Below are 18,313 nucleotides of genomic sequence, written 5' to 3' on the forward strand. Positions count from 1 at the left end.
GGGTCCTACACCAGGTTAATACCCCCTTGGGGAAGAAGAAAAATAGCCATCTTGTAATGAAATGTTTACCATGTGTCCTGTACAGCTATTATCTCTGATCCAACACAACAACAATGCTAGATAGGTATTACTCCTCAACTTTACAGATAAGAAAAGTTCAGAGAGGGTAATTTGAGCATCCTTCAGTGCAAAGTGAGAAATGCAAAAGGAAACTGTCTCCTTGGATCTCTGATGGTCCACCTGTTCCCCACAGCCCAGATGTTTGAAAATGAATCTTCTTGTTTTCCTGCTCCACCATCCCACCCAGTGTTAGCATTGGAGCAAATTCAAGGCTGCAGTGTTGCGATCCCTTCTGGGAAGTGAAATCAGCCCTTTTCTGTTCTGGGAGCTGCATTTACCCCCACTCTACTGAGATAGGCTGAAACAGCCAGGACCTCAGACTCTGAATAGAGAGTTGGTGGAGGAGAGTTAGCTTGAGTTTGTGTGGTGGGGTTACACCTTCCCTTGGCAAAAGGATACTTTGGGTGTGGTGGTGGAGAAGAGGCAGGAAAGCAGAAAGGATCTATCTTATATACATGTGGTGGTAGTGATTTTTTGGAAACTGAAAAGGCCTCCCTGAATTTAAATATCTTTACCATATTTCCTTAGGAGCAATGAGCAAAAATGCTTATAAATTACGGGCAGCCAATACATCATTTACACCTTATATTAATTAGCTCAAGTAGCTTGATTCTCCAACACCTATTTGAGATGGGGGTTTTGAGCTTTGCGGGGTAAGAGACAATAATGAGAGTAATATTGCATCTGAGGCAATATACAGAAGGGGAAGGAGGTGTGAGGAAAGGTAAGAAAGGGGGAGTTTAATACTGATTTTAGAGAATAGGCATTGGAGTTATTATATAAATATCTGATATTTAATCTTTTGACTTTGGGCAAATTAAATATATCCCCACTAAGCCTCAGTTTCCTTGTCAGCAAAATGGGGATGGCAGGAAAGCCTCCTTTTCTGGGTTGTTGGAGGACTCAGACTATATATATATATATATAGAGAGAGAGAGAGAGAGATTTAAAAAGATGACTCTCTACACCTCCCATCTCTCTCCTCCCAAGGGCTCCCCTCTGGCCTGGATTAGGTTGCCCTCTAAGCCTCTGAGATTCCAGGGATGTATAGACATTTCAACAAATCTGACATCTTAGATGCCAGCAAAGACCTCAGGTGCAAGGAGAAGTGGGTGGAGAAAAGGGGCAGGTGACCTTGTAGTACCTTTCATGCCTCTGAAGGAGTGGAAGGTAAGGTTGTCAGGTGCAGTTTAGTGATCCAAACTAAACTTTGAGGAGCAGGAAGAGTCCCCTGAGTAAAAACACCTCTGCTTTTAGATCTCACCACCTGCTGAGGGGCAAAGCCCTTCCAGACTTGAAGCACACATTGAGCACCAGAGGCCCCATGACCCTGGACAGGCCAGGAGAGCGGGCCACCATGCTGTGGACATTCACTGTCTTGCTCTTTTGCATTCGTGAGTACAAGGAAGGGGTGAGGGGCAGGTGACCCTGTCACAGGTACTCCTATGGTTGGGCACCTTGGGGAGGGAGAAAGAAGAGAGTTGAGGATTGAGGGTTGGTGGGGTCAATGTGAGGGCCCTTCTTTACCATTATCTCTCTTTTCAGGGCTAAGTCTGGGTATGACATCAATAGGTAAGTGAGTCCTGCCACCTCAGGTACCTTCCTTCTTGGAGGTTCCAAGACATAAGCTGCCTCCATGGCACTGGATATAACTACCTTGAGACCACAAAGGTTCCCAGATTGAGCTGGTTGGGGACCAGAACACCTCACTTCATGACTTGGTTTCCCACAGAATAATAAAAAGCTTTACTTCAGGTGGAATGGAAGCCAGACTTGCACTGTATTCCCCAACTCACTTGAATCCCTCGAACAAATATCCTAGGGGCCCTATCCCATCCCCCACATGAGCAGACACTCTTGTCCCCAAGGGAAGACAAAAAGAAGAATTTGGGTCAGGGCTAGTTTTAAGGGACATTGTGGGGCACGTTATGGGAGGGAGAGGGTTGGACTACTCATATCTTTGTGATCTTTGGGAATAACAGTGGTGCAATCTCAACCGGAGCTGTGGATAGAGACCAACTACCCCCAGGCCCCTTGGGAGAACATCACACTTTGGTGCAAAAGCCCCTCTCGGATTTCAAGCAAGTTTCTGCTGCTGAAGGATAAGACACAGATGACTTGGCTCCGCCCTTCCTCCAAGACCTTCCAAGTTTCATTCCCTATAGGTGCCCTTACTAAGTCCAATGCAGGTCTTTACAGGTGCTGCTACTGGAAGGAGACAGGCTGGTCAGAACCTAGTAAAGTTTTAGAGTTGGAGGCACCAGGTAAGAAGACAGCAATAGATAATCAAGAATAAACTCCAGCTCCCGGTATTCAAGCTTGCCTTCCCAGAGCAAGATTTGTTTAATTAGTTAATTCATTTACCTCAAATGCATGAATGCATACATGCAGACATTCCACAGTTAGTAAGTCCCTACTCTCTATAGGCAATGCAGATGAGGATGCAGTCTCTAGAACAAATCTAGAGAGCAAGCTCTCAACATAGGGGAGACCCCAGATAGGGAGAAGGAAGGGTGGTAAATAAGGATCATGAATGAGGGAAGGCTCATTTAAGTAGCGCTCTCCTCTCCTGCTCACTGAGCAGCGCTATCCTTGCTCTACCTGAATTCCAGCTCATTTTCTCCTTCCAGGCCAGCTGCCCAAGCCCATCTTCTGGATCCAGGCTGAGACCTCCCTTCTTCCTGGATGTAATGTTAACATTCTCTGCCATGGCTGGCTGCACGATTTGGTATTCATGCTGTTCAAAGAGGGATATGCAGAGCCCATGGATTACCAAATCCCAACTGGGACAGTGGCCATATTCTCCATTGCCAACATGACACCTGAGAGCAAAGGGGTTTACATCTGCCGCACTCATATCCAGATGCTCCCCACTCTGTGGTCAGAGCCCAGCAACCCCCTGAAGCTGGTTGTGGCAGGTGGGTGTGGCTATGGCTGCTGGGGTCTGATGATCATTGTCCCTGGGATCATGGCTGGATGAACCAGGGTTTCTGATTTTCCTTTCCTTAGCCAAGTCCTAGGTCTTGCAAGGCCTATGAGCTAGTGTCATTTGACATTTTCCTGAGATGCAAATTAGAATCACATATGCTACCAGGAAGCTATGTGGGAGCCAATCACTTGGCTAATGAGTGAGCCCAACCAAATGTCTGGCAGCTTCAGCTCATCACAGCTTTGTTGTTCTCTACTTGTTGAATATCATGCTTTCATTCATTCATTTGACTAATATTTATTGAGCACTTACTATGTGCCAGGCACTGCCACTGCAGTCTTATAAACTGTTTTTTACATTTTAAATGCATTTTTATTGTATTTGTGATGATTATTTTTATGTGCAGGAAATAGAATTGTGCTAGCATCAATGATAAAAATAAATAAAAATTACAAAAAGTGATAGCTCGTATTTTAGAAATGACTTCTTATAAATTACTTTAGTCCTGTATATGTAGATCTAGTAAGGCAGTATCAAGATCTAGACACAGCAGAAGTCTCCCCAAAATGTTCAAATGCCAGACACACACCCCAGCCCCAGTTCACCCACCCCATGGCCTGGGTGCTTTTACACAGAATTGGCCACATTTGCTTTAGTTCCTCCATTAGTCTAAATAGGTGCCACAGAAGGTACCCTGGACTTAGAAGCAGTAATCTTGGTTTCTAATTCCACCTCTGACACTGCCTCCCTGTGTGATCTTAAGCAAGTCACTTCACCTCTCTGTGCTTCGGTTTCCCCCACTCTAAAATGGGATAACAGTATCTATACAACCTACTGTATGATGCCTCTCTGTGCCTCAGTTTCCTGATTTGCAAAATTGGTATAATAATAATGCCTACCTCACAGGGTTGTTGTGAGGATTTGCCTAAATATAATATATGTACAGTGCCTGGCATATACGTTCTCAATAAATGGTAGATATTAATTTTATTAGTACAGCTTTTTATTGAGGATTGAATAACAAAAACTGTTTGTTTGAACTGTGTGTATGGATGTTTGTTGTATGAATGTCCTTCCAGAGTAGATTCCTCTAACATACACTTTCAGAGTTACCTATTCACTGGTATCCCTCACTAGGCCGTGAACTTTTTGCTGACAGGTACTGTATCTTCTTTACTTGTACATCCTTAGACCTACATGATGCCTGACACATCCTAAATGCTCAATGAGCATATGAAAGAGCTGATCTTTCCAGTAACAGATGGGTGGGTCTACCTGGGACTGTAGTGGGTAAGAAGGAATGGTATCAGAGTAAGTTTTGCCCTCTATTTTGTAGTATGATCCCCTTGCGGGAACAATACATGGAAAAGAAAGTGTGGCCCCATTAACAGAGATTTCTTTGGGTCAAAGACTTATTGGCCAATCCCTCCTTGGCTTCTTCCTATCTCATGTTGGAAGTAAGGTCTTATGTGGGCTTAATGTGTTCAAAGGGCATTTTTATTTCTGCAGTAGTATTCATGCTCTACAAAGATGAAATCAAAGTCATTTTCAGAAGCTTGGTTTCTTGGGTGGTTGGAAGAAGTACATTTGGCATTTCAGGAACCTAAAGATACAAGCAATTACAGATGTAGATATTCCACTGAGACACAGCCCTATACATAGTTAGAGCTCAGTGGAGCTGATAAAGTCTGGTGAGAGGGGAGGACATGGCCTTGATTATCTACTAGAAGAGGCCAAGATTTAAGGAAGGGAGAGGGAGTAAAGGCTAAACTTCAGCTACCACTCCTTGTCTTTAGAAAAAACTAGGAAAGGGGTGCCTGGGTGGCTCAGTCATTAAGTGTCTGCCTTCGGCTCAGGTCATGATCCCAGGGTCCTGGGATCGAGCCCCACATCGGGCTCCTTGCTCAGCGGGGAGTCTGCTTCTCCCTCTCCCTCTGCCTGCTGTTCTGCCTACCTGTGCTCTCTCTCTCTCTCTGTCAAATAAATAAATAAAATCTTAAAAAAAAAAAAGAAAAGAAAAAACTAGGAAAATAAAACTAAAAGATAATAGGGAAGAATCATCCTATCTCTAATTCAGGGTCTCTTCCCTTTCTAGGACTCTATCCCAAACCAACTCTGACAGCGTATCCTGGGCCCATTATGGCACCTGGGGAAAGCATGAACCTCAGGTGTCAGGGGCCAATCTATGGAATGACCTTTGCTCTAATAAGGCTTGAAGACTTGGAGAAATCCTTTTACCTCAAGAGGCCGATAAAAAATGAGGCATATTTCTTCTTCCGGGCTTTGAAAATCCAGGATGCTGGACATTACCTCTGTTTTTACTATGATGGGTCATACAGGGGTTCACTCCTTAGTGATATCCTGAAAATCTGGGTGACCGGTAAGAAAGGGGAATGCCAGGGGACCTACGTTAGGGGCTAAGGATATACAACTCCCTCTGGGCTGCCTGGAGAGCCTGATCATGCAGCGAGGGCTAACAGTGGGAAAGGGAACAGAATTTGTACAACTGGGCTTAGGATGGGATTTTCCAAGGGTGGACTGAAGGAAGAGAACCCTTAGTGGTGAGAGGGGAGTCAGACCACTAGCCCTTTATATTTTGGGTCTCATCCTAGACACTTTTCCCAAGACCTGGCTACTTGCTCAGCCCACTCCTGTGGTCCAGATGGGTCAGAACGTGAGCCTGTGGTGTCCAGGGCCAGTGAATGGAGTGGGACTTGCACTCTATAAGAAAGGAGAAGACAAACCACTTCAGCTCTTGGATACCACCAGCACTGATGACAATGAGTCATTCTTCCTCAACAATGTGACCCATAGTGATGCTGGCGTCTATAGCTGCCACTATCTCCTCTCCTGGAAGACCTCCATCAGGATGACATCACACAACACCGTGGAGCTCATAGTTGTAGGCGAGTGCTAACAAATGTTTGTTTTTATCATCATTACAGTATTCTAAGAAGGAGCTAGCAGCCCTGTACCCTCTTGGAGTTATGAGCTGAGGAAAAATATGCTAGGAAGGTGGTGCAGAATTTTCTCCAAAAACTTTACATACTTTCTCTCCCAAGATTGTTACTCAAGCCCTGCCTCTTGGCATGGCCTAGCCCCATTGTGACCCCGGGAAATGTTATTTTCCTTCTGGCCAGGAGAAACTTACAGGTATGAGGTCTTTGTGATAGAAGGTAGAAACACAAGAATCTTTAGAATACTGAGGAGTGGGCCAAGAGGTTCTAAAGAACAGTCAAATTTTGAGACCACTGATCTAGTGGAAGTGGAAAGACAGGAAAGATCACATAAGAAGCCGAGAAACTTGTTGGGGGAAGGGGTACTGAGTTCAAGGTCACTTATTCTAACTCTGGTTTCTGGATTGGTTGCAGATAAGCCCCCCAAACCCTCCCTGTCGGCCTGGCCCAGCACCATGTTCAAGCTAGGAAAGGCCATTACCCTTCAGTGCCGAGTACCTCATCCAGTACTTAAATTTTCTCTGGAATGGGAAGAAAGAGCAACATTCCAAAAATTCTCAGTGGATGGAGACTTCATCATCAGTAATGCTGAAGGAAAAGGCACAGGGACCTACAGTTGCAGCTATCGCATAGAGGCACACCCCAACATGTGGTCAGATCGCAGTGAGCCTCTGAAGCTGATGGGGCCAGCAGGTGAGAGGACAACTCTTCGTAGGGTTGCCCCTCCATGGCTTTGGTCATGATACCCATGGGATCCCGAAGCAGTGCCCAGAAAACAATGGAAAGGGGAGTAAGGGGCATGTAAATCGGGGCCCTTGGGTTTGGGCATACTTCCCCTGGGGTGGTTTCAGAATCACTCAAAGGCAATGAGCAGGATACTTTCAAAGCTCCCATTCTTCATGAAAAATAAGGCCACTTCTGTCTCAGCTTCCCTTCACCTTCAGTAACCAACTCCTCCTCCCTCCTCCCCACCCCAACCCCGAATGTGTTCACCTCCCCCTTTCCCTATCAAGGCTCCTGCTTCTGGTCTTCTCTGGCCACAGGCTTTCTCACCTGGAATTACATTCTGAATGAAGCTAGCAGGTTGTCCCTAATCATGCAGCTTGTTGCCTTGCTGTTGGTAGTGCTGTGGATAAGGTGGAAGTGTCGGAGACTCAGAATCAGGTAACTGTCTTGTCCTAGCCCCCTGTCCTTCAATCTAGCTAAGTCCAGGCTCCCCAGAGACTCAGAAATGGGTCATACCCCAGTTGAGATAAGCCACAGGGTCACACCCTTTGTATCCCCCACCTTCTGGGTTTAAGAAACAAGACCTTCTCATCCCAGCTGTTTCTCTTTCACCTCACAGAGAAGTCAGCATCCAAGCCAGAGGGTAGAGAAACATTCTCAGAAGGGGAAGCAATCAGAACCTCATTCACTGATTCCCTGTTCCCCCACCCCCACCCAGGAGAATGCCCAAATCTCCCTCCCAAACCACCTGGCCACTCAGAGATGACTGATGTCTCCCAAATGAACTTAGTCTGAACTTTTTCTCTTGTAAGAAGCCAAGCTGTCCTATCTCCCTGGGTATAATCCAACTCCCATCCCAACTTTTCACCCTAACCCCTAGCTTTCAAGGGCTAGAGAGCCTCATGGTCCATCCTAGTCTCCATAGAAACCAATCTCTCTGCTGCTCTGGCCTCCAACCTGAGAACATAATCTTAACTTGGATGGGCATCTGATGAGGCAGTGGATTGGGCCAGGAAATCAAACTGCTTCCTCTGAACCACAAAATGGCAAACCAAACCTACCATTTCCTTTGATCCTTTGGTGTCCCCTGGGCCATCCTCCTTTTTCCCTGATCCCCACGGCCTGTGCTCAGGCGATTCTGCCTGACAACAGGAAGGGAAATGACAGCTACTATGTTGGTGGGGGCCTCAGCCCCTGAAGGCCTTACCTACTACCCCCAAACTTCTGCTCTTGGCTGTAGCCCCCTCACCATGATCATGGGCCTTTGTGTGTCTGGGAGTATTCAATACATGATGGATGATGACTATGATTGTATATGTCTGTGTTTTCCACCAGGATCTGAGGGACAGAGTGCTTGGGTAATTAGAAGGGAGCATCTTAAATCTTCTGCAAAAACCACCACCCTTTGAGTTTTCAAAAAGTCTCAGTGGGGGGCCAGGCCTAGTTGTCCTCAGAATCGATCCTGAGTCCTGCACCTTGGGGTAACCTCCAAGCCAGGGGTTAGAAAAAAAATGTAGCTTCAAGTGCCCCACCTCAGCTCAAGACCATTGCATCAAAGAACGAGCTCCGGGAGCAGATTTCAGAGAAAGCAGCTTGAAAAGCATGTTTTCCTGACCAGGAAGGAGGGTCAGTGTTTTCTAAGTACAAATTGCCAAATGGATTATGGCTTAATATCATCTAATTCTACAGGACCCATAACCCAAAGCTGCTGCACATTGCTAGTCATAATCTGGGTGGGGGTAGAGAGATCCCACTCTCTGACAAGCTTAGCTCAGCACTGACAATCTTTGGGTAATTCACTGTGGCTGCCTAGGCAACCCTTCCATAACAAAAGCAGGTGAGGCAGGTCGGTCTGAGGACCAATACTGCCATAATAAAAACTGCTTCCAAACTTAAACTTGATGACGGAGAAACATCCAAGATTTTTCCCTCCACCCCCACACCCGCCACCTAGAGCTGCCGATCACTCTGAGCTCCAGAGGTTCTGAGAGCTGGAATTACAAAAGCATTTTCACATCTGACAACTCAATTCCAGCAACAGTCTAATCAGGGGACATAGGGAGCTGACATCTGATATAGGCTGAGGAGAGGGGAAGGGGGTGGGGTGGGCACGTGGGTCATGAAAGAGCAAGGGGTTTGTAGGTGGTGAGGCCCTCAAAAAGAAAAGTCATCGATGTCAGAAAAGATTATATCCCATTATCCTGCCCAAATCCAATCCCTATTGGGTGGTGAGTAAGCCAATGACATAAATTGCCGCCCCCTTCTCTCCGCCCTCCCCCTAACCCCAGCAGCTCCTCTCATCTCTTTTCTGGTCTCACTAGAGAAGCCTGGTTGCTGGGAACAGCTCAAGGGGTCACCATGCTCTTCATAGTCACGGCCCTTCTCTGCTGTGGTGAGTACAAGGGGGTGGGGAAGGGGTCTGGGCAGAAGGCCGGGTGAAGTCCCGTGGGGGAGGGGGCAGAGCTCTGGCAGCAATTTCTTTTGCAGGACTGTGCAATGGGGTATTGACAGAAGAGACTGGTGAGTTTTTCCTGCTCCAGACTGGGACATTCCTTCCTGGAGATCTGAAATAACTACAGAGTGTCAGTGTCAGTGGCCAGGGAGTGACTGGTTGGGAGGGAAGGACAGCCAGGAAGGGGCACTTGCTAAAGCTGCTGGCAAAATTCAGCCTCCAACTCTGCTTTTCTGCCTGTAAAATTTCCCCCAAGCTTCTGCACTTTCCTGAGGCTCAGCTGAGACATAATCTTCCCCTTTCCCCAGCACCTGCAGAAGGAAGGAAAGAGTTTGGGTTTGTGTTGAAAGGGGAGTTGGGCACTGTGATCTGGGGAGGGGGTTCAAGGGCAAAGAAAGGGGGAGGGGAGGGAGGAGGGAAGATGGCTTCATTAACTCTGCTGTTTCTAGAAATAATCATGCCAACCCCTAAGCCTGAGCTGTGGGCAGAGACCAACTTCCCTCTTGCCCCGTGGAAGAACTTAACCCTCTGGTGCAGAAGCCCTTCTGGCTCAACTAAGGAGTTTGTGTTGCTGAAGGATGGGACCGGGTGGATTGCAACTCGCCCGGCCTCAGAGCAGGTCCGGGCTGCCTTCCCCCTTGGAGCCCTGACCCAGAGCCACACCGGGAGTTACCACTGCCATTCCTGGGAAGAGATGGCTGTGTCGGAGCCCAGTGAGGCACTTGAGCTGGTGGGGACAGGTAAGAAAAGGTAGAGGTTCCTCCCGGGGTGACCCTCAGTGCCCTGTGACTCCAACACTGTTCCTAAGGGGGTGGAATGCACAGCGACCTGGAGCCCAAGGGGCTTGTGCTGCAAGTAGGAGAGGAGGGGCCCTGAAATGGGGGAGGGGGGTGGGGAAGAGAGTGAAAGGAGACTGATACGAAGAGCCAAAGGCCAGTCCAGGATGAATTTCTTTTTTTGCTGACCGAGTGACTCCAAGTGTCCCATCTGGGTACCTCCAAACTTCAGCCTCCTTTTCCACCCCATTTTGTTTTCCAGACATCCTCCCCAAACCTGTCATGTCTGCTTCCCCCCCAGTCCGGGGCCAGAAATTGCAAATCCGGTGCAAAGGATGGCTGGCAGGCATGGAGTTTGTTCTGTATAAGGAGGGAGTGCAGGAACCTGTCCAGCAACTTGGTGCCGTTGGGAGAGAAGCCTTCTTTACAATCCAAAGAATGGAGGATAAAGACGAAGGCAATTATAGCTGCCGTACTCACACTGAAAAGCGCCCCTTCAAGTGGTCTGAGCCCAGTGAGCCCCTAGAGCTTGTCATAAAAGGTAGAGCTGAAAAGAGTGTGTGAGGGAGGAGGGGGGAGGCAAAGCTCTGGGTCAGACACTCCTCTCCCCACAGCAAACTTTGCTGCTGGTCCTAGGAGCCTGTGTCCAATCTTGGAGCCAGGCAGGCGTGGCGCTGGGAGTGCCAGGGCCTCTGGCTGCACGATATTAATAGCCATAATTGTTATTAATAGCTGGGGTTTGTGGAGGGTGATTTAATTTTTCTAATTATTTTCATATCAATTATCTCATTTAGATATAGGCCAAATATTCCAGGGAGGCGGAGCAGGTACCATTTCCCCTTCTTGCCCAAATGGGCAAACTGAGCCTCAGGGGACCAGCAGAGCCCTAATGACAGTTCACTCTTTTAGCTAGCCTTCATTGCCTACCCTGATGACAGGCAGGATTCAGCTGGAGGAGGTGAGGGGTGGGGGGGGTGGGGGGACGGGAATCCCTGGGAGAAGTCCATCTGCAAAGTGGATTTGCCTTGATTTTTAAATGCACCTACTTCTGAATGTAATGCTATAGAAAACAAAGCAGCTTCCAGAAACCAACATTTGCTATATTAGCTATTTTTTTTTCTTAATTTGGTTTTGTGTCATGTTTTTGTTTTCTGCCTTCTAGAAATGTACCCCAAGCCCTTCTTCAAGACATGGGCCAGCCCTGTGGTCACTCCTGGTGCCCGAGTGACTTTCAATTGCTCCACTCCCCAGCAGCACATGAGCTTTATTCTTTACAAAGATGGAAGTGAAATAGCATCCAGTGACAGGTCTTGGGCAAGTCCAGGGGCCAGTGCGGCTCACTTTCTGATCATTTCAGCGGGCACTGGTGATGGAGGGAATTACAGCTGCCGCTATTATGACTTTGCTATCTGGTCTGAGCCCAGCGACCCTGTGGAGCTCGTGGTAACAGGTCAGGAGTGGGGAAACACAGATGGAGGCAGGATTGACCCTGGGACAATGGGTGGGAGGGCTGTCAGTGGGAGAGGAAAAGTGCTCCTTCTAAAAGTCACCAGGATAGAGCACAAGACTCTTGATCTCAGGGTCATGAGTTCAAGCCCAACACTGGGTGTGGAGCCTACATACATACATACATACATACGTACATACATACATACGTACATACGTACATACGTACATACATACATACATACATACATACATAAAATCATCAAGAAAGTGCTTAGGAAAGTGCCTGGTACATGGTAAATAGTCCATGAAAGGCAGCAGATTCTATTATTACTAATACAGGGAGAAGAGACAAAGGAGAGGGGAGAGGCAAGTAATTCACGTCTAGGGGAAGAAATGAGGCAGATGGGGGTGTCCAATCCCCAATGTCAGCTCACATGCCCTATTTCTAAAATCTTTTTGTGGCTTGGCCTTGAGCTTTAGGCTCAATGTTCACTTTTTCTTTAGCTGAGCTGTCAGAGATTGGTGGGCTGGATGGCCCTCAGAGAATGGGCAAAGACCTTGAAATGACAGTTGCATATTATGCAGCCATTACAAATGATAGTTTTCAAAGGCTGATTAACGTCATAGAAAAATGTTTACTACATAAAGTTAAGTGAAAAATATTAAACTACACAACTGTGCATACAGTAGGATCCCAATTATGCAAATAGTTACAGCTACAATGACATGGACACATAGAGAAAAAAATGAAAAAGAGATATAGAGACATGTATAAAGAGTGGTTATCTTTGAATGGTAGAATTGTATTTTCTTAGGTTTGTTCTGTATTTTCTAATTTGCTAGATAAACACATACTGTTTCTTCCAATAATGCTAAAAAAGCAATCTGCAGAAAGTGGGGGGCAGGCTTCTCTCATGTTGTGGTCTCTTGAATTTCAGAATTCTACCCCAAACCCACTCTTCTGGCACAGCCGGGTCCTGTGGTGCTTCCTGGGAAGAATGTGACCCTGCGCTGCCAAGGGGCTTTCCAGGGCATGAGGTTTGCCCTCTTGCAGGAGGGAACCCAGGTTCCCTTACAGTTCCAGAGCACCTCCGGGAACTCAGCTGACTTCCTCCTCCACAGTGTTGGAGCAGAGGACTCTGGGAACTACAGTTGTGTCTACTACGAGACAGCCATGTCAAATAGGGGATCACATCTCAGCAAGCCCATTATGATTTGGGTGACTGGTAAGAACAGACAAGATATATTTAAGAAATAAAACAGATGAACATATGGGAAGGAAAAAAAAAAGAGAGAGGGAAGCAAACCATAAGAGACTCTTAAGGATAGAGAACAAACTGAGGATTGATGGAGGGAGGTGGGTTGGGGATGGGCTAAATAGGTGATGGGCATTAAGGAGGGCACCTCTTGTGATGAGCACTGGGTGTCATATGTAAGTGATGAATCATAAATTCTACTCCTGAAACCAATATTATACTATATGTTAACTAACTAGAATTTAAATAAAAATTTGAGAAAGAAAAAAATAAAGTAATTAATGATATGGAAAAAAAGAACAGACAAGATATGAGACTGGGACAGAGACAACTAGAGTAGGGGTTAGGGAGGGTAGAAGGCTAGGCCAGACCATGGAGGGGGGAACTATTGTATCCAGAAGGAGAAAGATAAAGGGTTAATGCAGCGAGTGATAAGTATCTACACTCACTACATCTTTGATCTCTTTCTAGACACATTTCCCAAGCCATGGTTGTTTGCTGAGCCCAGTTCTGTGGTTCCTATGGGGCAGAATGTTACTCTCTGGTGCCAGGGGCCAGTCCATGGAGTAGGGTATATTCTACACAAAGAAAGAGAAGCCCCTTCAGTGCAGCTCTGGGGATCCACCAGTAATGACGGAGCATTCCCCATCACCAACATATCTGGTGCTAACATAGGGCGTTACAGCTGCTGCTACCACCCTGACTGGACCAGCCCTATCAAGATACAGCCTAGCAACACTTTGGAACTCATAGTCACAGGTAATGGGAAGGTGCTCTGGAGCAGGCATGGGAGAGTAGAGAGGAGAGAATGGACTGTGAGAGGGTTCATGGAAATAGTTTTCAAAGAGCTCAAGGAGAGGCAAGCAATAGTCTTTCCTCTTTATTGAACAGACTCTAGGGGTAGCACACTGGAAAGTGGCCTCCTCTCTCTGACCAGGAGTTAATTTCTTCTAGGTTTGCTCCCTAAACCCAGCCTCTTAGCCCAGCCTGGACCCATTGTGGCCCCTGGCGAAAATATGACTTTTCGATGCCAAGGGGAACTGCCAGACTCAACATTTGTCCTGTTGAAGGAGGGCACTCAAGAGCCTTTGGAGCAACAGAGCCCAAGCGGGTACAGGGCTGACTTCTGGATGCCAGCGGTGAGAGGTGACGATTCTGGGGTCTATAGCTGTGTTTATTATTTGGACTCTGCTCCCTTTGCGGCTTCCAATCGCAGTGACTTCCTGGAGATCTGGGTGACTGGTAAGGTCCTGGAGACCTCAGTAATAGTCTATACTTTGTAGTTTTGAAGTAATTAGCCCTAAGGGGATTCAGGACCGCTTCTAACTCTGGTTGGTTGTCCTGGCTGGTTGCAGATAAGCCCCCTAAGCCCTCTCTGTCAGCCTGGCCCAGCACCGTGTTCAAGCTAGGGAAGGACATCACCCTTCAGTGCCGAGGACCCCTGCCAGGTGTTGAATTTGTCTTAGAACATGACGGAGAAGAAGCACCTCAGCAGTTCTCAGAGAATGGGGACTTCATCATCAACAACATAGAAGGAAAAGGCATTGGCAACTACAGCTGCAGCTACCGCCTCCAGGCCTATCCTGACATCTGGTCAGAGCCTAGCAATGCCCTGGAGCTGGTGGGGGCAGCAGGTGAGAGGATAATCCCTCTATGGTTCTGGAATGACCCACCTGGGATCCCAGAGATAGTCTGGATGGAGACCACCAAAGATGGAGGTGGGAGGATTTGGAGTCAGAGACCTCAAGTGTGGTCATCTTTCTCCTAGGGATGGTGAGGAGGTGGACCTCAGATCCACCCACAGATACGAGCAGGCCTCTACTTTCAGGGCCTCTTCCACCCCCAAAAGGAGGGCAGCTTCTCCTCAGCATAAGCACTGGCTCTGACCAACCCCTCTGCATTCTCAACATGGCTCACAAGTGAACCCTGAAGGAGGCCAAATGAGGGAACAAGAGATCAGGGGAACATACATGTGCTAACTCCATAGCCTTGGTGTCTACTCTTTTGTCATCACAGGGCCTGCCGCTCAGGAGTGCACTGTGGGGAACATTGTCCGAAGTAGTCTGATTGTGGTGGTAGTTGTAGCTTTGGGGGTGGTGCTAGCCATAGAATGGAAGAAGTGGCCTCGACTCCGAACCAGGTAAATGCCTCATGTCAGCCTCCTTCTATAAACCCAGGGCTGGTGGAAAAAAAAATTGTCTGAATGCTCCTCAAATATCTGAACCCCGTAACACAACCTGTTTTCAGATTGATAGTTTTGGATCCTCCCTTAGTCATGTCCTTTTCTCCACACAGGGACTCAGAGACAGATGGAAGAGACCAGACCGTAGCCCTTGAAGAGTGTAATCAAGGAGAACCAGGCACCAACACCAGCTCTCCCTCATCAGTCTCTCAGGGAACCTCAGTGGAACTGCCAGTCCCAATATAATAGTCTCCTCCTTTACAAGAGCTTTCCTCTCCTCTCTTTTATCCTCAGAGACCTGCAAATCCTATTGGTTATACTGGGAGTCAACCCCATCTACTGCTCCTTGGCCACTAATCATCTGAGCTGGGTTAAGGGGATTCTGGGAGTTGAGAGCTCTACCAGGGTGAGATGTTTCCTGAAGAGAGATTCCCCAACCCTGTAACTCCTCACTGTACTGATTTACTGGTGCATGAAATTCTGTTAAATATGTATTCTGAATAAAAAGAGTATTCACTATTTAACTGCAAAAACTATGGCAGTGGTTTCTCCACAGGTCTGTTGTCCACTTATAGCTTAGAAATTGTGTATTGGAGCTGACCTCTATGGCAGAATAAGAGAGCATGGGGCTGCTAGCACAAAGGAAAGAGCTTAAGGATGGAGTGGGGGAGGAGGGAAGGCTCCAAAAGAGTACTTCCCAATTTGGTTTGAGACATGGTTCAGTGAGTAGAATGTTCTTTTGTCCTTCAATCTCACTATTGAATGGATGGATGGATGGATGGATGGATGGATGGATGGATGGATGGCAGTGTTTCCTCCGAGTTCAGCCCAAGGAGGACAAACATTGAAAGTATATCATTGAACACTAACCCAAAACTAATGATGTATATATGTTGGCTAATTGAACTTAAATAAAATAAAGTAAATAAAATAAAATAAAATAAAAAAGTATATCCCTTTCACCATGTTACTTCTAGGTCCATAGTATGCCTGCTTTCAAACATTAGGATTAGCCCTCTGCAGAACTTTGAAATTGATGAAGTGTGCTTTGTGGCCCTTACCTAACAATCATGGAGTGTACATTAATTCACTCAAGTGTAAATGACTGATAAAAGCTGAATACTTTGCCATTCACTGACAAGAGTTTTGTTTTCCCAAAAGAATGGGCCTCTGGTAGTGGGATCTCAGAGAGTGGGTAAGCAAGTGAGGTGGTTGAGGTGGTTGGTTTGGAGTGGGAAGGGTGGGGGGGGGGGGTGCTCCCAGGACTCCAGATGGAGACCAGTTTGCATTCTGAGCCTCTGATCTTCCTTCCCGGATCAGCATGCCATTTGCTCCATGGGTGGGAATTCAGTATACATCAGGGAGATTGGATTAGGGAAGGGGACTTACCTAGTTCCTCGAACATGTCCAAGACCTCAGAAGAATTGACCTACAGGTCCTAGAGGAGGTCATGATTCCTCAGACCTGAACCCAAAAGTTCCTTACTTCCCAACACTGTTTAATTCTAAGATAACACTGTTCAGTAGAGCAATGCACAAGGGTGCTGCACACAGTGAGTTGTTTATTCCAGATTATAATAAAATTTTATTATAAAATAAAATAAAATTTTACATTAAGGAGCTTATTTATCCAGCAACTTAATGGAAAAAAATGCATCCCATTTCCCCTAATCCTTACAGAATGAAACACGGAATACTATAGATTAATTTGTATTAAGCTCTTTGGAATGTAGAAGTACAAAGTTTCACTCTGATTTCCATTTGATGAGATTCTGTTAGTCCCTTATATTAATTTCTTATGGTGTTTCTAAAAATTACATTTCAAAAGTGCTTTTACACTTGAATTTAGCAAAACCTAATTGTTGCTTTCTGCTGAGCACTACTCTCTGCCTTCAAACTCTTAATCCCTAACCCTCAATCAAGCTGTACATTTTGAACACTAAAGGGAGGCTTGTTTTTGGTCCTTGGTTTTAGGATAGAAGTCCTTTGCTCAGGTCTGATTTTGTTTTCCAATTGTCAGGTGTTTCAAAGTGTATTATTAAGGCTAGGGGCAGGGCTGTGCAAGTTAACAAGTGATTACTTTAGCTGTTAACCAAGGGAAAGAGAAATGGAAAGAAAAGAGCAGAGGGCCAAGGTCTGAAATCTAGAGAAGCCTCTGAGTAAGAAAAGCAGGAAGAAGATGAGGCAAAAATGACAGAAAAAAAGACTCATATGAAATCCAGACATTAAACCTGGGGTCTCCTATGTGAAAAAGATTTAAATACAGGTGCTCATGGAATCAGATAAAATTTTGATAAACCTTTCAATGAAAAACAAATAGTGAGAAATATTGTGACACTGGACTGTTAGTTGGTTTTCTAAAAACACTCGCATATACCATTCTTTCACTTAGAGAACCAAGTTCTACATGTTTTAGAAGGGAAAAAAAATAGTTGTCAATTAACTGTGAAATACTTAAAGACAAAGAGTGGCTTTGGGATTTAACTTTCCTACTCGCTGTCAGAACTATCTCAATGAATTAAATATCTATTTATAATGCAGAAGTCGTCACAAACTATCTCAATGAATTAAACATCTATTTATAATGCAACCTTAGCTTGTTGCTGACAATGCTCCACATGGCACTTTTTTCAACCTGGTTGCCATGGGAATCAGTCCCTTTACCCCTGGCTGGCCTCTAATCATCAGCCTAGCATCGGGTAATTTCTGGGAAATGGAATCTCAATTAGGGTGGAATGGACCTCTAGGAGCAGAATTTGTCTCTGGGACTCCAGGAACACAGGCCAAAGATCCTCTCCCCATGTTTAAAAAACAAATGTAAATTACCCCTAATCCTTGAGCTCACACACCTTTGGTCCCAGCATCTCACAGCTACAAAAATTGTCAAGGTGGTGCGTGGTCCAATCCCCAACCCAGTATACAATCTCTTTCACAGCAGTTTACAGCCTCTTTCTGTACACCTTCAGGGATGGGGAACTCACCACTTCATGACAAAACCGGAGAATTTCAAATTGATTTATCCCATGTCTGCCTTTGTACATTCCCTTTGTATTCACTGGCTCTAGTTCTGCCTCAAGTTGCAACCCAGACGGAATCTACTTCTTACACATAATAGTCTTACAACGCCCAGAAAATATGAGTTGGCCTCCCTGAGTTCAGAATATCTCACTAGTGGTGTTTCCAGGGTTTGGCCAACATTCATTTGCAAATGTATCTCTATGTAGTTAACTCAGTTACCCAGGGTTTGGAGGGGGTAGAGTTCATGCCCACCCAACTCCCGCCAGGTTCAACCATAGCAACTCTTTTACATATTTTATCTATTACTGTATAGAAGAATATGCTACAGAATATTAAACAACTATTAAATGATGTGATGAAAAATAAAACAGAGAAAGGAAATACATAAGTGTGTGTCCGGTGGGGAAATTGTTGCAATTTAAAAAGGGTAGCTGAGGGGCACCTGGGTG

The 18,313-nt window shown here is 46.0% G+C and overlaps 1 protein-coding gene across 3 annotated transcripts; it reads left to right on the forward strand.

Moving 5' to 3' along the window:
* Positions 1–1,444: 1,444 nt before the first annotated feature.
* IGSF1 (immunoglobulin superfamily member 1) lies at positions 1,445–15,354 on the forward strand. Of its 3 annotated transcripts, none has more exons than XM_021685637.1 (19): positions 1,445–1,514; positions 1,666–1,692; positions 2,103–2,384; positions 2,751–3,038; positions 5,145–5,429; positions 5,662–5,955; positions 6,421–6,699; positions 7,050–7,170; positions 9,054–9,124; positions 9,205–9,252; positions 9,634–9,924; positions 10,223–10,501; positions 11,123–11,410; positions 12,348–12,635; positions 13,137–13,424; positions 13,620–13,907; positions 14,021–14,299; positions 14,682–14,805; positions 14,961–15,354. In XM_021685637.1, exons 1-19 carry the CDS (start codon positions 1,445–1,447, stop codon positions 15,091–15,093), a joined length of 4,023 nt encoding a protein of 1,340 aa, XP_021541312.1. In that variant the 3' UTR covers positions 15,094–15,354. The 3 variants fall into 3 exon arrangements, with proteins under 3 accessions (XP_021541312.1, XP_021541318.1, XP_021541324.1); XM_021685643.1 differs by having other exon boundaries at positions 9,220–9,252; XM_021685649.1 differs by lacking the exon at positions 1,666–1,692 and having other exon boundaries at positions 9,220–9,252.
* The last annotated feature ends 2,959 nt before the right edge of the window (positions 15,355–18,313 follow it).

This window comes from Neomonachus schauinslandi, chromosome X (assembly GCF_002201575.2).
Source record: "Neomonachus schauinslandi chromosome X, ASM220157v2, whole genome shotgun sequence".
Taxonomy (NCBI): Eukaryota; Metazoa; Chordata; class Mammalia; order Carnivora; family Phocidae; genus Neomonachus; species Neomonachus schauinslandi.

Bases quoted from the DNA above. Each gene is read 5' to 3' on its own strand.
- IGSF1 (XM_021685637.1), top strand. From the start codon at position 1,445: ATGACCCTGGACAGGCCAGGAGAGCGGGCCACCATGCTGTGGACATTC. The intron at 1,693-2,102 runs GTAAGTGAGTCC...TGGGAATAACAG, and splicing joins TCTGGGTATGACATCAATAG to TGGTGCAATCTCAACCGGAG. The intron at 11,411-12,347 runs GTCAGGAGTGGG...CTTGAATTTCAG, and splicing joins TGTGGAGCTCGTGGTAACAG to AATTCTACCCCAAACCCACT.